The sequence below is a fragment of the Aplysia californica genome, unplaced genomic scaffold (assembly GCF_000002075.1).
Source record: "Aplysia californica isolate F4 #8 unplaced genomic scaffold, AplCal3.0 scaffold00001, whole genome shotgun sequence".
Lineage (NCBI taxonomy): Eukaryota > Metazoa > Mollusca > Gastropoda > Aplysiida > Aplysiidae > Aplysia > Aplysia californica.
The window spans coordinates 4,293,001-4,309,749 of record NW_004797271.1 but is presented as its reverse complement, the minus strand read 5'-3'; the positions used below and the strand labels follow the sequence as shown (position 1 = coordinate 4,309,749).

The 16,749-nt window shown below is 40.7% G+C and overlaps 1 protein-coding gene across 1 annotated transcript in view; it reads right to left on the bottom strand.

Moving 5' to 3' along the window:
* The window catches only part of LOC101850608 (uncharacterized protein KIAA0825), a gene marked incomplete in the record, with an annotated part of 33,123 nt that extends 16,619 nt beyond the window's left edge, over positions 1–16,504 (bottom strand). Inside the window, 10 exon segments of the mRNA XM_005088884.3 lie at positions 1,146–1,289; positions 2,781–3,010; positions 3,595–3,741; positions 4,921–5,199; positions 5,666–5,866; positions 6,512–6,875; positions 7,764–7,925; positions 10,483–10,654; positions 12,377–12,560; positions 16,345–16,504. Coding sequence (XP_005088941.2) covers positions 1,146–1,289; positions 2,781–3,010; positions 3,595–3,741; positions 4,921–5,199; positions 5,666–5,866; positions 6,512–6,875; positions 7,764–7,925; positions 10,483–10,654; positions 12,377–12,522 — 1,845 coding nt within the window.
* Between the last annotated feature and the right edge of the window lie 245 nt (positions 16,505–16,749).

Here is a 16,749-nt window from a genome sequence, read left to right as displayed (position 1 = left end):
GGAGGGAGGAAGAGAGGAAGGGAGGGAGGGAAGGAGGGAGGAAGGAAGGAAGGAAGGGAGGAAGGAAGGAAGGGAGGGAGGGAGGGAGGGAGGAAAGAAGGAAGGAAGGAAGGAAGGAACGAACGAACGAACGAACGAACGAAGGAAGACAGAAAAATATAAATAAAGGGACAAACAAATATAATAATAGACAGCTTCACAGACACACGGATGGATAGAAAGCCTACATAAGTAATGTACGAGTATAAAGTATTTTCCCTGCCTATCACAACTAAACAATCAAAGCTGAGGCTACTGACATCACTGATACTGTTTTCACAAGGTACAACAAACTTTAGTTGTTATTTACAAAGCATGTAGGCTTTTATGAGCAATATTCTAGACATTAAAGATATATTCATGAAAAGCTTATAGTCAAAGAAGCAGTTTCTCCTTTTCTGCAATGAGACACCATTCCCTTTGAAAAGACACAGTATTGATCATAAAGGATCTCCGGTATATACCAGCCAGACTGGGCTAAAGGCAGGATCTGTTTAATCCGGACACAAGTTACTATCTGATGATTTTAAAAAGGATAAGGTACTCAAATGTGAATCCAAAAACAGTATATCGACAGCACTGAGTAAGACCACGCCACATGCCATTTTGAAAAGTGACGTATGACAAACTTACACTATGCAGTTGGTATGTGCAGAATACTGGAAGAAAAGCTGCATATCATCACTAACTGCGCTAGCAAAATGGCATAACTCAGAATTGTGCCAACATGTAACTAGCCTTTTATTTTGTTTGGTGGTTCCATACCAATCTTTTAGTAAAATCAAAACAAAAATGCGCTGACAGTCACAAAAGAAACATACAAGGCAAGTTTTACCAGCATTAGATGATAAACAGTCTAAATAAACAGGTTTTTTTCACTTATCTTAAAAGCAGTGAAAATGAGATGTGTCATTTCGCCAGCGCAATGACGATGTTCAAAATACAATGTAATTACAGTTTTTTAGCTACCAAACATCTCCTAAATTAAATAAAATAAATGTCCCCTTTTTGTGTGAAAGCTTCAAGATACACAAAGCATGTGTCAACTGACATATTAAAAAAATGTTGCTTCAAACACAGAGAGTGAGAAATTAAAACAGCCTTACTGTGACACAGTGCAAGTGGAAGTTTTTCACAGCAATGCCAAGGGAGTCAATGAAGGCTGTGCGCACTGGGATCAAACAGCCCTCTATTCCTGCTCGAGCCAATGGTAAAAGTTCATCAATAGCCTGGATGAAATCATGAGTATCCTGAAAAGAAAAAGAAAATAATGTTAAAAAACACATTCTTATATCTTAACACATCAATAAAAACAATAGGGTACAGTTATGGCTTTGCTACTGCAGAGACACTGTCAGGTATCTTATACAAATGTAAATTAAACAGACTCTATGAATAAAAAAAAAAACAGCAGCTAAAAATGATGAGAATGGAACTTGGTTACATCAGGACAAACCATCCAATGACTGTTTGCGTGTGTGCATCTGAGTATGTAAGTGTTTGTGTGTGCATGTGTGGTGTGTGTGTGAGAGTGAGAGATAGAGAGAGATAGATAGAGAGAGAGATTCAAGATTCAAAATGATTTATTGATTTGAAAGGCCTTTGGCCCATACATCCACATATTTTAACATATGGTTCGGCAATTACATACATTGGTGCAGCACATTGGATGTTTAACATAAATTGGACATGCACGCCCACATACACGTATGCACGCACGCACGCACGCACGCACGCACGCACACACACACGCACACACGCACGTGACGCACGCACATACACTCATACACACTCCTGCTCACACACATACTTACATACATACGTACATTCGTACATACGTACATACGTACATACATACATACATACATACATACATACATACATACATACATACATACATACCATTGTCTTTTTCATACACATATACATATAAAATAGTACCCATTACAGTAGATACAGAGTTACATATGCGAGTGAATACCTTTTCCCTAGGACAGACGTGTCCGTATAACAACATAATTTAGGAATGAGATTATCTTTTTAGAATGGACTTCATCTGAACAGACTAATATGCCATTGAGCTTAGACATTGGCTCTTCGGGAGTCTGAAGTCTGACGCACTCTGGTAAAAGCTGCTCTCGTATTTCATTATATCGTGAACATCTGAACAATACATGGAATTCATTTTCTACATACTTTTCATCACACTGGAGGCAACGATTACTGTCGACAATGCCCAACCGGAACAGATTATTTTTCAACGACAAACTGAAAGTTCTGAGTAATGCAAGGATCCTTCTACCTCTTGCAGAGATGGTGAATGAGAGGTACGGTGCAGGGCTTAACGTAGGGTGGAAGTCCAGGTACTCAGGATAAACGCCAGACACCCTAGAACGCCAGTCCTGGTGACTAATATTTATAAGTCTTTCCTTTACTTGAGATAGGAAAATATTCTTATCACCAACATTTTGAAAAAACCACGCATATAGAGAGAGAGAGAGAGAGAGAGAGAGAGAGAGAGGGGGGGAGAGAGAGAGAGAGAGAGAGAGAGAGAGAGAGAGAGAGAGAGAGAGAGAGTGCGTATGTATTTACCACGCCACAACAAACTTTTCTGTTGTGGAGATAAATAAATTGTTATCTTATCTTGTCTTACCGGTAGCTAATCTTACCCCGGAAACACAAATAAATGACTGAATAAATCATTAAAACAGAGCAATGCCGACAACAGTTAAATCCCAAACCTTTGAAACGACACGTGGGTGGTCCATTCCCTCCCCATACTGAGCAAAGTCAAGTGTAACCGTGTCCAGCAAATGTTTCCCATGCCAGGTGGAGGTCTCATGGGTCAGAGTGGTGGACATGGTGTGATCAATCTTGGCCTCAACAGCTGATGCAAGGCCAGAGGCAATCTTCTTGAAGATAAGCCGCCAGTCCCACTTCACTTTATCCTCCGACCTGCTTCTTTCAATCACTGCAAAACAAGACAAAACATTTAATTTAAAAACAATGGGTCCTGCATAGTACCTTGATGAAAATACAGTTGAAATTGTCTAGATGACCACCCATTGTCAAGGAGAACAGAGGCCATGTTATGTAGGTGGCCCTCTTACATGGTATCATGTTAATGTTTTAAAAAATGCAAGGGAGGAAATGGGAATAGGCAGTTTATACAGGTAATCGTCTTATAAAGGTAGCCGTTAGAGCACATTCAACTGTAGCACAAGGGAGGCCCTCTTTCTTTCCTATGCAACTTTTCTTATACCTCATAAGTCTTGCTTTTTCTTCCACCACCAAATGAACATAACTGTGTAGGAGACCACTTCTGTCCCTCACACAATCCTCTGCTCCTCAGAACTAGGATGCCAGCAAATCTGTAGCTGGATCTAGGTAGTTTGAACAGTTTTTAATGACTTGTAACTTAATCTATCTTGAAAGATGTAAACTTAAAAGGTTCCACTTCCTATCAAACCTGCATTGGCATTTGGAAAAATGGGGGTGGGGGGGAAGAACCCTCTATTCCAGACAAACACACAGCGACAATGGGTTCTAGAATACCTTTTGGGGCTGGTGTGTGTTCAAACGGAGGCGTAGTCTGTCCAGTCGGGTGTGCCAGGTCATAGGGCGTGTCACTGCTGCTGAAACTACTGCCCAGATTGAGAGAGTGTCTCTTCAATTCAGGACTGGCACTAGTTTTCAACACACCTGGAAGAAATTCAGTTGAGTTGTCAGATAAGCACTACTTAACAAACATGCTAAGATTTGAAGGTTGTTCTTTGAACAGCCATCTATAAAATGACACACAAAGACCAGACAAAATATATGATAGTAATGACAGTTTATACATTATTTTCACTTTCAAAATGGACACCTTTTCAGTTATTATTTCTTTATCTCCTTGTGCTCCCAGTGACTGGGGTCGGAACCGCTGTGCCGATGAGCCGCTGGCAGCACTTTGGGTGCATTCCTTTACAATGACTTTAACATCAAATCTCTTTTCGAAAACTGGTTTCTTTTGCCAGGAGTTCATTTATTAGATGAAAAACTATCCAAATTATAGGTTCATTTGTTTTGATTTAATGACCAAGTTCTGAATGACGTGTGGGTCACTTCTAGATTTCGTACCAAAACAGGGCCCCGGCACAGTTACCCTCCCTTGAAGTTAAAGAGTTAAGGATGTTATTTCCTGACAGGTATCAGGTACGTCAATTTCAAAGCATTTTTACAGTTTGTTTGGGAAACAAATGACTAAATCAAGCAACTAATACAGTCAGTCTCAAGAATATATCAGACTGGCATCAAAGGTATAGCAGTTAGGTGCTTCACCATCGCACATAGGAGACCAGAGTTTGATTCTCGAGAGGGGGGGAGAACTTTTATTCAGTATCTCAGTCTTTCTACTGGGATGTTGTATCCCTCTCAGCTTGATTTGGCCCTGACATTCACGGTCAAACCCGCCTCCTAAATTATCTAAATTGTGTCGATGGGAGTGTAAAAACATCTACATTAAGAATTTCACATCAGCTTATCTTCATGAAAATTTTATTTCCCTTAGAATATTCTTCAGAATTATATTGTATAAGACTTTATGTAAACTCCTGAACCCTTTAATGTAACAATTGGAAGTGTCTACCAAAAAAAAATGGACTTTTTAAAAAGAATTCTCCAACAAAAATACCACAAAGACAAATAGACCCATGAAACTAAACAAGGTACAAACTTAATTTTTCAGAAAATATTTACTTGAAAATACTCTTTTTTATTTCTTATAGCGGGTTGAAAAGGAAAAAAAAGGACTGACAAATGCAATGACCCATAAAAAAATAATTTCCTGCACAAAAATCTGCTTTCAAGAATGAATCAAAAACAAGACAGAAAATTCACCTCTGAGGCTGGATTTTTTCTTGGACTTCCTGTTCGGCAAACCAGTGACATCCCATGAGGTCATTTTAGTCAGCCCGTCTAGGAAATCTTCTAACTTCATCAAAGACATTGCGATGTGTCTCAGGGAGGATATACAGTCCTTGGGGAACGCCATGCTGGACTGCTTTTGCAGCCTGGGAGTACCGGACTTGTCCTTGTCAGTTCTGAAGCTTGAGGCTAGGAACATTGTGTCCAGACTCTGGGAGTTGAGAGGGGTTTTGCTGGCCCATGAGTCTGTGGCTGTGTTGGCATCCAGTGGGAAGTTGGGAAGAGCAAAAAGACAGGAAATAAAATAATAATAATGATAATAATAATAAATTGCATTTATTTTGCCCATTTACATCTTGACGAGATGCTCAATGTGCATGACAATAAAATAGGTAAGGTAGACACATGCACAACTAGAAAACACAAAGTCAAACGTAACAAAAGCAAACACTCACTTTCAAAATTGCTTTAAACTACACAAAAGTGTGGAACAGAATTTCATGTAATCTTCAAAATAGACATTAAACAGTTACATGTAAACATGGAAAGTAACATACAATGGACTTTATCAAGAGACACAACATGAAAGTTCTTTAAATTCAATATTTTTGTATTCGTAACCATAGACTGCCTTCAGTGTAAACATATACCGTACTCTTTTCAAGATCAAGCAATGTTAACAAGGTGCTCCTTCCACAGGATGATGACAAATACAAACCTCCTAAGCTGCCCCTAGGTCCAGACTTGCTGTGGCCTTTCCCAGAACCTGTGTCAGTCTTTGAAAGGCCATGGTCACTCTTGGAAGCTTTCACCACTTTCTTGTTGAAGTCACGAATGTCATCTGCTATCTCTTCTACTAACAGTGACATTTCATCAGAGTATTTTTCCAAATACAGGTCATGAAGAATGCGATAAACACCTGAAATACGATGAAAACAAGTTTTGAGAATTATATTTTTAATGATAAATAGCATTTATGCTGTGCTCTTCCAGTTTTCAAAAAGTGCTCATTGCACCTTACATTCAAAGAGATATCACATTTCAAAACTACTTGAGGTGTATTGGAAGAACATATTTTCTTGTACATACACATAAATATCCAAATTTCTATGAAAAATTTTGTTACACAGTGAGCCTAGCGAAGATCAAAATAGCTATATTTTATACATAGTTATTGTATTGATCAACAATAACCATAAGCAACAAAGCATTGGAAAGCCAAAAAGACAAAAATGTCAGGCATTTCTTTCATGGTGAGTTTGTTGACATGGAGACTTCTATGTACTCCACTATAATCTATACCAGAGTTTTCAGAATTCACATTCTTGTCGAAGCTTTCTTGCATACAGTTGGCTCTGTTCTGACAGAAATCTGACAACCTTCTTCCTTCAGAAATCAAATACACATAGGCTAAATATCTTGAAACGTTGAAAGAAGAGTTCAAAATTCTATGACTAGATCATTCAAACAACTCTCTGAGTACATAACTAAGAGTAAAATGGTCAAAACAGTTGAAAATGAGAGTTTATTCCACTAGAAGAATTAAATGAAACCAAGAGCAAACCTCCTATTTTCTTGAAAACTCCAGTGCACAAAACAGTGAAGTCTTCCTCAATCATGTCAATGAGTCTATCGGCCACAGTGCCACAATTGCAACAAAACTCTTTGTAATTAACGTTCTCCGAGTCGTTATCTGGCAGGAGGGAGTTGAAAAGCTGCTCCAGCTGCTGGCCCCTCACATTCCGGTACATGACCCAGGCCTCATCATCACTGGCTAGTGACCTCAGGCCACCCACTAGTTCAGACCGCCGTTCGATGATGGCCCATGCAGTTCGTCGATTTTTGGACAACTGGGGGAGCTTGAGCAGCTCAGACACCAGATGTTTCTGTACAGCATGAGACAGTTTGCTCCACTTGCCTTCTATCAGCTAAGAGGGAGGGGTAGAAGATAACGTTCATGTCTTACTGTGACTGGCTCTATAATTCTTTCAACATCATTCTGTGGTTAAAAATTCTTGACTGTACAAGTGTCTGAAGATGTCAGGCTCTCATCGTTCTTGGGCAGATCCATTTACATAATTCTAAGCAGAACTAGTCAATAAAAGCAACAACAGCTTGGTCATGGTATTCCATGAAACCAGAAAAGTACAAAATAGACAAGTCTTTCTTTTCTCACTCAGATTGCATCTCAATAATAAGTCATTAACAATATTCAATGATGATACGCCTTATACATTGGACCTTCTCAGCAAATTCCATCCCCCCCACTTCACTCTGCACAGAGTCAAGAACAAACCCTGGTAACCATCAAATCTTACGTGAAGCAACTACTGAAAACTCATACTCTTTAACACCACCACTAGTCAAATGGTCTCATGATCAGAAGGCGAATGGCTAAAAAAGAATATTAACTAATGTCACTGCCAGCAGCATTTAAGCAAGTAGCCACTCTGATGTGCCCTAAAACAAGACACAAGGGCCCTACACAGAGGGCATAAAACCCCAATGAACGGCAATGATGTGCTCATGTTCAAAATGGTTTGTTGCATACAAATGCAATCTTTTGTACATGTGGTTGTGTTACTGCTCTAACAAAAACAAATGTTCCAAATGTAATAAGTAATTGTTTCCTCCCCTCTTTCCTTTTGTTTCAACATATTCAGTGTACAAATACAGAAACTTTACCTCAGAAAAGACACTGCTAAGCAATCCACATTGTCTAGTTTTTTCTGCAAAGTCTTCCATTCCGAAGTATTTGATTCAATTTTTTTAAAGAAACAATTATATAAGCTTTCCAAAGTCGACAATCTATGTACCTGGTCCATAGAATCCAGCTGCACATTGAGAGAGCTAGAGGACTGCGAGATTCCTGCCAGGGAATTCTTCAAGGGGAGAGTGAGACCCTCTTCTGAAGCAAGGGCCAATATTTCCTGCAGTATTGACTCTTCACTCCCGGGATTTTTCTCCAGTGAATCAATCTGTCAGGTACATAAATAAAAAAAGAAATATTTGGTTCATGTGACAGCTACAGTATAACACGGATAGCTCAAATTCGTCGGGACCAGCCTTGGTAGTTCCAGAGGTTCGTAGTTCGAGGGATATCTTACAAAAATAAAGAAGAAAAAAAAAAACGGAACAGCAGGCACAGTTCAACAGAAGCGTGATTACAAGCTTTCTGTGTTCGACCTATCCGTGTTATACTGTATATTCTTTCATTCTTTCATAAGTAAGCTGGGTTTTTTTTAGACAAAAGAATACGCACAAATTACCCCTCTGTTAAACACAGAAATGTTGCAACACAAGTTCAAAACAACACTTTCAGTCTTGAGAAAAAAGAACAGAATTTGGGTCAGATATGGTAAGTGTTTTACGGCGCTCGCAACTGCATATAAGGTCATATGAGTGCTCAGGACACATTAAACTTTTTCAGTTGGCAAGAAATTTTGAATTTTGCCCGGGTGGCGGTCGAAACTTACTCTTATCGATTTTAGACCACCAAGGGATCTTTAATGTGCGCAACTTGCGCACGGGCCCTCCGAGACTTTTCGCCCTTGTCCGAGAAGGCTAGGTCAGATGTGACACATCAGTGTAAAGAATGTATTTGGAAAGTAGCGATTGCAAAAAAAAATAGAGATGGTATAATTACTCTTCTTATTTTTTTAGTTTTAGTAGAGGTTTAACAGCACTCGCAACTGCATAAGGTCATATGGTAATTACTCTAACTGGTACAAGTCATCAACCTATCCCCTATTTTGTCACAGAAAGCTTAGTTGAAAATGTGCACATGTCAGCATTTTCATCCCAAAAACAAGTTTTCCAGCTGGAAGTATATTACCCACCAAAATGTACACATTTGATTCATGAGGAATCAGTTGTAGTACAGACAAGCAGATATTTATTATAAATGAGGAAAACGGGAAAATAATAGATACAGTCGAACCTGCCATGTCGACCACCTCTATAAGACGGCCACCTGTACAAACGGCCACTTTCCATTCCCCCCCTTGCGTTTTTGCTATATAATTTAACTGTGTAAAACGGGCACCTGTCCAACGAGGCCGCGGCCACCATATTTTAACACACAACCCCTATCACACTAAGCAATAACACCTGTCTTAGATGGCCACCTTAGTGACTCCATTATGTTTTGTCATAAATTGTGCATTGACCCCTGGCGTTGTGGGCGAGCCGTCATAATCTAATCACCTGTCGTTGTTGTTAAGTAGTCCCTCCAACCGATCATGTTGCATAGGCCCCTCCCACTGTTGACCAATAGGTACCAATTTCCAGCTGCTAGTGAGGGAAGCGTGTGATCCCTCATAACCCATAGCCCCACCCATAATTCATACGCAAATCGTAAGTGAGACGAGTGGTCATTGTTTACCCAGTCTGTAGCAAAGCAACAATGGACGTCAACATGAACTTGTGACAGGAGCATCGCTTGTTCTTCGAGTGGTGGCGACCCATGTATTAGTTTTACTATAGCACTTGGTCCTCCCTGTCTGACACATTTCGTTTTATTGTCACCCTTGCACAAAATCAGCCACAAAGTAAAAATAACAAACAAAATACAAACCAACAACAACAACAAAAACAACACCAATGCGGCTACTTTCGATTGGGAAAGGGGTTTGTTTTCTTCATCTTGATCAGTCCTGCCTATGACGGCCACCTGTCTTATACGGCCACTTTTCTCCTTGACAATGGTTGGCTGTCTTACACAGGTTTGACTGTATATAAGAAACTACAAATCATTTTTTTTTTCACTTTCTTGGCCTCTACTAGGAAAATCGGACAGGAATGTCTCCAAAATCAGTCTTGCAATTCAGTATAACCATGTGCAAATAGGCACAGCTATTTTCCTGATAATTCCTTAACCCGTTCATTGTTTATGAAGTACCTGGTATGTCAAGAAAATGCATAATTTTTAGCTTTATGCGCACCATAGACGTCACATAAGTTGGCAGAATTTGCCCTTCCTGGCTGCATATAAGACGTTACATGTACATCCCTTCTAGCTCTAATTCTTCTATAAAAGGAATTTGGCAACAAACACAGCATGGATTCATATTTGCATAATTCGAATAAAAAATGTGCATATTAGTAATAAATTCGCTCGTATTACTTTACTGCTTGGCTTGCAAGTGATGGAGAACTTGTCCCCTTAGATTTCCAGGTTCTTCTAAATTATGGGGATATTGGAGAATATGGGAATGAGGAAAGAGACACTATCAAAGACCCTGGGTCCAAATATGTCACAAGTGGGCCAGAACCAGACAGCGGGTCCACTGACAATGAGAGTGATGAGACTGTTGTTCTGGCTAATGAGCCTAGCTGAAAATCAATTCTGACCCCTGGCAACAAAGGGGTTCAACATTAAATTTTTTACCAACAGTTTTTGTGTCACTACCATGAAGAGTGAATTGTGAGTTTGCAAATTTTAACCTCCAGTCACTTCTCCCCATACCTACTTCTCTCCTGCTCTCCTTATCTACAGTTGTGACACCTAATGATGTTCAAGTTCACAACACTTACCAATGCCACAATTATAGCAACTGCCTCCTCTGACTCAGGATCATAGCATGTGTCTTTCTCTAGTGTGTGGCTACTACAGACATAGCCTAAAGCATCCCTTGGAATTGAGAAAGTTCTTGAGCCTGGTAAATTGTTAGCTGATGTCAATATTGATTGCAAGCATTTGTCCAATCTGAAAAGGAAAGAACATTTTTTTTTTTGCATTACTACACTGTGTCGCAATCACAATTGAATGAAAGCATTTACCTCTATACATGTAACTTTTAAGAGACAGAGCTTCAAAGTGTTCAGATACAACCAAGGTGTCGCCTGGTTTCTGAGTTAATATTAGTGAAAAAATGACCTCCAACGTTTGTTGACTTACCATAGCTTGAGAGTCCCTAGAAACTGAAAATGTACATATTTGTGCATTTAATCAACATTTTTCAGTAAAACAGTCAGAAATGTGTTTTTAAAAGGACATAACAGCTGTCGAGCCAGAAAACAACAATTCAATAAAAATTGCCAAACCAGAAGAAAAATGCCAGAATCTCCTATTCATTATTTTGATGAGAGTCTGAATTCACCACTATGACCCACATATTAATTTCTCTGTATTTACATACAAGATACAAGTCATGATACTCTGTTGCTGCTTATAGATCAACTGGAAACAGAGCAATTTGGAAACAAGGTCCAACATCTTCCTAGATAAGGAAAGATGTCCCAAAAACCAAAGTTTCATGGATCCTTTATAATACCATTTCCATATATGTCTGTGTGTGGGTGAGGAGGAAGTGAATATACAGTCGAACCTGCCTTAACGGAAACCTGTGTAAAACGGAAACCTGTCTTTACGGAATCTCCCTGCTCCCCCCTTGATATATTCCTCTTTAATTACCTGTATAAAACGGAAACCTGTCCAACGCGGAAACGGAAAGAAAAATCCGCTCCCTTCCAAGGGTTTCACCTGTCTAAGACAGAAAATGCTTTGCCCGCTCAGCCCTGATTTGAAACAAAACTCGCAAGTTTGATTCCGCCTGCTCTAAACTTAACGCCATGGCCATGCCGCTGGGTGAGGAAGGGGAGTAGGGGTGCAATGGTGGTAGAGTAGAAGTTACCCTATGTTACCCCATCATGTGAGCACTGAGCGCTACAGATGGTCAGTGTAGTGTGGGTGTGATATCTCACGACTGCCCATGAGAGTGCTCGAGTAGCCAGCCACTACGGAAACTTTCCTGGGTAGCCAGAAGCCAGAGGTGTGAAATAAGATTGACCAATACCTGCCGCCCTGATCGTACGGCCTGCGGAGAAAAGAGTTCCTCGAATCGTTGTTACAATGATGGCAGTGAGGGGTGGCATTGGTGGGTGGGACTAAGGGGGGAAGCAAAGGAGATGTTCAAATGTTTCTGTTTTTAATAGGTCAAACAGTGGTCCTATGAAAGGCAAGCATGGGTGGTAATTGGATAAGTAAGACTGACGCATGTCACTATCAGACAGGACAGCAGCTGAGAGGTGTGAAGTTTTGACCACTGCTTGCCGATCGGACAAGCGATCCTTGATCCCACCGGCTGGGCCTTTGAACCCCCCCCCCCCCTAAATTCCCCTGTCTAAGACGGAAAATGTCTAAGATGGAATTTTTTTCCCGCTCCCTTGCGATTCCGTCTTGCACAGGTTCGACTGTATATGTGCGTGCTTTTAATTTCATAGCATGATCTAAAAAATTTTTAGAAGAAGAAGATTGTAAAGAAAGCAAGGGTGACTTATTTTCAACATTCCTCAAAATGATACAAAGTAGTCTAATCAAAACTAGCACAAATCAAAATAACAAAACATGACTCATAATCAAAGGCCATATCGGAGAATCACTAAAATGAGAATTCATACTCCATGAAATATGTCAATTCATACTTACTCTCTTGTATTTTGATCTAGTTGTCCATCTATGTCAGCAATGAGGCTCTGCAAGGCAGATGGGCTGGGCACCATGTCTCCTTGGAACAAGGATGCGAATGGTGGTATGTAGCCAGCAGTTGGGTTGTTGTTGTCAGAATGAGACATGGTTGCTTTTATTCAACTCCTTTTTAACCTTTAATTACCTGAGGAAAAAAAAAACTTGTTGATTGATAGACTCATATGCCAGTACATCAAGCAAGGGTCATACAGTCCCTTATGACTCAGCTTCAACAGAAGGCAGCGAGAGTACACATTCCCTTTCATCAGCGCTAACAGAAAAGCTGTTGATTTTACTACTCTGCATTCTGCTGCCAGAAGACAGTTCAGTTCAATTGTTGTCACAGTTGTGCTTACTTTTTTGCTTCCTACCCCTAACTTTAAGTTTTATTATAGTAAGTGGTACTAAAATAGGCTAATGATCTTCTCAGTGAGCTGCACATTCCTTGTCTATCACAACAGAACTATAGTCTGGACAACATTAAATGGACAACTTGTAGTCATCATTACACAGAATCAAAGTGGCAAATTCCTCTGAATTTTTGCAGGCGCCTCTGAATTCTAAAAGACTTTTAAAAAGTGCATATAATCATTAGTTTGCAGGGGCTTAGCCAGAAGTTTCAGGGGGGGGGGGGGGATACAGTTTGGTCAAACCCAAAACCGGGGTCCACAGAGTACTTAATTTGAAGCGTTAATAGGCATTTCACAGAGCACTTTAGTCTTCAGTGAATAGCCCAGGCCAGAGGTCTGTTTAGTTTAATCTAGTTAAATTATTAGTCACTAAATAGTTTTAAATAGTCTTAGTCTGGAAAAAAAAGACCACCATAGCCACAAGAAAGACAACCGGTCATTTCGTCACACGGTCATTTCGTCACTCCCCAATTATGTGTGACAAAACGACTTCACTTATATATCTCTCCAAAATCGTATGCTAGTAGAGTTTTAAAGGATCAGCCTTTACTAAGCTTTTCTGAAGTTATATAAATTATTAATGTAATTTAAATCTTCGTAACTAAACTGTTCCATAGATGAACTGGGTCTAGCTTAAATTAGCAAAATTGCAGTACCGTACATTTCTATTACAGTGGAGTCCACTTATAACGAGTCCGGAAAAAACGAGAAGTCGGTTATAAAGACACTGTCCTAAAACCCTGTTTTTTTCTCCTCTTTACCTTTGTAAATAAAATACTGCTATAGCACTATCAGACAAACATGCGAGTCGGTTATAGCGGAATATTGCTGTTGCTGTGCACAGTGCATAGGCCAATTATACTACATGCAAAACCTCGCCAGTTGAGAAACTTGTTGGTAGGGCTGGATTCTGCTCGGTTAATCGAAGGCTTGCAAAGCAGCGGGCGGCTTGCGCTAGGGGATTGCGAGCAGGCTTGTGATTTAATTTGCCTCCCGCTTGCTACCAAAGGGAACTTCCGGTGAGTTGTGACTCGCGGACAGTCCTGCTGTACTGTGTCGTGACCTCGCGAACTCTTGTGGCTGTGGGCTCAGTACATATTTCAGAAGATTCTCTAGTTATTTGCGTTGAGACTTGCACCAAAAGTGCAAGATCGGTTGTTTTTTTCATAGTTCGGTTGTAAAAAACAAAAAGCTCTATTCAATGCACTTAAAAATTAATATTGGATCGGCTATTCTTACGATGTTAAGGCCTATTTATTTTTAATGTGCACGAGCCAAGCGCTTCATCGTCGCACGCAAAAGACCTCAGTTCGATTCCCGTATGGGGAGAAATTTTTACTGAGAACCTCCGTCTTTCTGTTGGGGCGTTGTTCTCTCTCAGCCCAGGTTGGCCCTGACATTGGGTTGAAGTAGGCCTAGCCCGTCTCCTAAATGTTCTGTATTATGTCACTGTGAGTGCAACACATCTACAAAATAGGTTACATACATACGATACAAAAGCCAATCACAACGACCCCTGGAGTTTTCCATTTTGGGGTAATCTAAGTCAATTTATTCTTATTACTACCAGAAGCCTAGGTCTCTATTACTACAATACCACGGTCCCTCTCAGTTATCCATTCGCTAAGCTGATCAACGGCGGGAAGTTAAAAATAACTTTAGCTCTCTACGCCTTGCACCAAAACAAGCCCAGCCTCTCCCTTCCTCCCCGGTATTTGAGGCTTGAGAACTGTCCGCTGCTTTGCGCAGGCCTTCGATTAATCGAGTAAACAACAGCGCCACGTCGCGCAGTGACTCTGTGGGCGGAATCTCTCACTCTCCCCCTCTCTCTTTTTCTGACGTAAGTGGCTTCGCGGATTGCAAGCAGGGTGGGGATGATGAGGGGGGCTGGCACGAGTGGCTTCGCGGATTACTAGTTGCTGTGGACTTGTAGTTTAGACTAGAACAAGGAGGTTACAGTTTGCGCTAGACTCAACTTATCATGCTGATGATTTGATTTGATGATTTGACCTAGTGACTCGAAATAGGGGCTTGCGAGCACGAGCGGGTTTGCTACCGGGGTACAGCCCTACTTGTTGGTGATCTAGCGAAACAAAGAATAGGAGAGCCCATGTGCGTCAACAATGAAGGCCGGAGCGACTGAGTAGGGAGGGTGTGGCATGCGCAGGCGCAGACAAGCAGAACGCACCGCGTGATAAGCCAGCATAAGCCTTGTTTAGATTATCGAGGCCTACCATGCCTCTCACTTCTCCAATGCGGGGATGGAGAGGTCACAGCAATGTGATGGATGGAGCGAATGTGTGACGTGCATGAGCAGACGGAATGCACCAAAGGGTGGGGTGGGGGGAAAACACAGAGAGCGAGTTAACTCAGAGCCCTTTCTTTCTGATTTCTGATCGCCAAAGCCGAGCTGCCAGTCCACATCGCTAGATCTAGCGCTAGAGAAATAAACCTGATTTGAATTTTGATCAAGTAAGACTAGAAGTCATGTTGAAACAAAATCATCATCAGGGGAGATAGCAAAAGGAAATAAACAGAACACCAAACTCATAGATTAGGCCTACTTTACAGTTTTCCTTGAATTTGTTACTGAATGGCGAGAATCCTGCTAAAACGGACATTTTGCTCCGGTCCCCACCCTCTCGTTATAACAGGATTCCACTGAAGCTAATTTAATTTATTTTTAACAGAACTAATATGATCTTGCCAATCACACCTTTCATCAGTTGATCTGACTTGATAGATTTCAATATTACAATAGGCCTAAATATTATTAAAGAACGGTGTAGCTGATCAGGTAGGCACGACGACTCACCCCCCCCCCCTCTCCTCCCCTTCAGCACACACCCCCAACTCTCCCCCAAAAATCATAATTTGCGATTGCCATGACAATGCGCATTTGATGTTCGCAAGTGTGCTACGAAATGACCGTCTCCATTCAACCTTGTGGATATCGGGTGTGACGAGATGACTGACGTCTTGACTGCACCGGTGTGACGAAATGACCGTGTGAGGAAATGACTGGTATTCGAAAGGGGAGGACTTCCGTAACGAGCAAACACTATGAGATAGAGTAGAATAGAGGGCAAGGGGAAGGGGTAGGATTAGGGGTAAGGTTTGGGTTAGGGTTAGGTCTCTTCTTTATTGTGTTTGTTGGGGTGGTTGCTCGTTACAGAAGTCCTTCCCAAGATAAGAAAGAGCTCGAACTCAACAAAACAAGGCCAAGGCCAATGATGACCTGACCGTATCTTTCAGATCATCAACCAGCCAGATCCATTATCATCCATACTACTTACACTCCTACTGCTTGTAACAACAGTCTTCACGTCTTAGACTACCACTAGAATCTATACTACTGAATACCTCGATAGTCCATGAGTAGGCCTATCTAACATAGCCTAGCCTAGTGACAGTGATACTGAAAATAGAATCTAGTCTGCTGATGAGCAGCGAGTCAGTAAAGAGTGAGGGACTTGCATTTCTAACTCATAAGAAAGAGAGGGCAAGACACGGCCTTACCCTGTCATACACTTGCACGCCTGTATAGATAAGGGTTTAGGTTCATTCATTTCGACGAAAAAGCAATAAACCCAAATGTGTACCAGTGTTGAGATGAAGCAGATCGGTAGCTCGGAAACAGTGCCATTATTTTGTTTGGATACATTTTGTCATTGTTACTTCCCTTGGAAAATACAAATTCAGAAAGGGACCTGTAGTATATAACGAAACAAAGAGATGTAGCCTAATAACTTATTTTCTCTCCGTTCCTCAAACATGACGAGATTCTATTGAGAGTTGAGAGTTCTTTTGCTGATCAGTCTATTAAAAATCTTGATCAAAACAATGATTTTAAGAGGAAACGTGATATGTTCTTATTCTTGACTCTATCAAACCTAGTTTAAACTTTAAATTCAGTTGCTAATT